Source organism: Mandrillus leucophaeus, unplaced genomic scaffold (genome assembly GCF_000951045.1).
Source record: "Mandrillus leucophaeus isolate KB7577 unplaced genomic scaffold, Mleu.le_1.0 Scaffold1478, whole genome shotgun sequence".
NCBI lineage: Eukaryota > Metazoa > Chordata > Mammalia > Primates > Cercopithecidae > Mandrillus > Mandrillus leucophaeus.
In genome coordinates this window covers 78,731-79,507 of record NW_012101452.1, presented here as the reverse complement: position 1 = coordinate 79,507, position 777 = coordinate 78,731, and the positions used below count along the sequence as shown (strand labels likewise).

Below are 777 nucleotides of genomic sequence, written 5' to 3'. Positions count from 1 at the left end.
CAATTATGTGTCTTAGAGTTATTCTTCTCGAGGTGTATCTTTGTGGAGTTCTCTATATTTCCTGGATTTGAAATTTGGCCTGCCTTACTAGGTTGGGAAAGTTCTCCTGGATGATATCCTGAAGAGTGTTTTCCAACTTGGTTCCATTTTGCCCGTCACTTTCAGGCACACCAATCAGACGTAGATTTGGTCTTTTCACATAATCTCATATTACTTGGAGGCTTTGTTCATTTCTTTTTACTCTGTTTTATCTACACATCTCTTCTCACTTCATTTCATTCATTTGATCTTCAATTGCTGATACTCTTTCTTCCAATTGATCGAGTCGGTTACAGAAGCTTGTGCATTTGTCACATAGTTCTCGTGTTATGGTTTTCACCTCTATCACTCTTTTAAGGATTTCTCTACATTTGTTATTCTAGTTATCCATTCATCAAATCTTTTTTCAAGGTTTTTAGTTTCTTTGCACTCGTTATGTAGTTCCTCGTTTAGCTCTGAGAAGTTTGACCGACTGAAGCCTTCTTCTCTTGACTCATCAAAGTCATTCTCTGTCCACCTTTTTTTCATGGCTGGCGATGAGCTGTGTTCCTTTGGAGGGGAAAATGCACTCTGATTTTTTGAATTTCCAGCTTTTCTGCACTGCTTTTTCCCCATCTTTGTGGTTTTATCAGCCTTTGGTCTGTGATGTTGGTGATGTACTGATGGGGTTTTGGTGTGGGTGTCCTTTCTGTTTGTTAGTTTTCCTTCTAACAGTCAGGACCCTCAGCTGTAGGTCTG

At 39.4% G+C, this 777-nt stretch overlaps 1 protein-coding gene across 1 annotated transcript in view; it reads right to left on the bottom strand.

Moving 5' to 3' along the window:
• LOC105535552 (ankyrin repeat domain-containing protein 30B-like) overlaps positions 1-777 on the bottom strand; it is a 38,289-nt gene that overhangs the window by 9,724 nt on the left and 27,788 nt on the right. Inside the window, 2 exon segments of the mRNA XM_011974663.1 lie at positions 380-402; positions 509-546. Coding sequence (XP_011830053.1) covers positions 380-402; positions 509-546 — 61 coding nt within the window.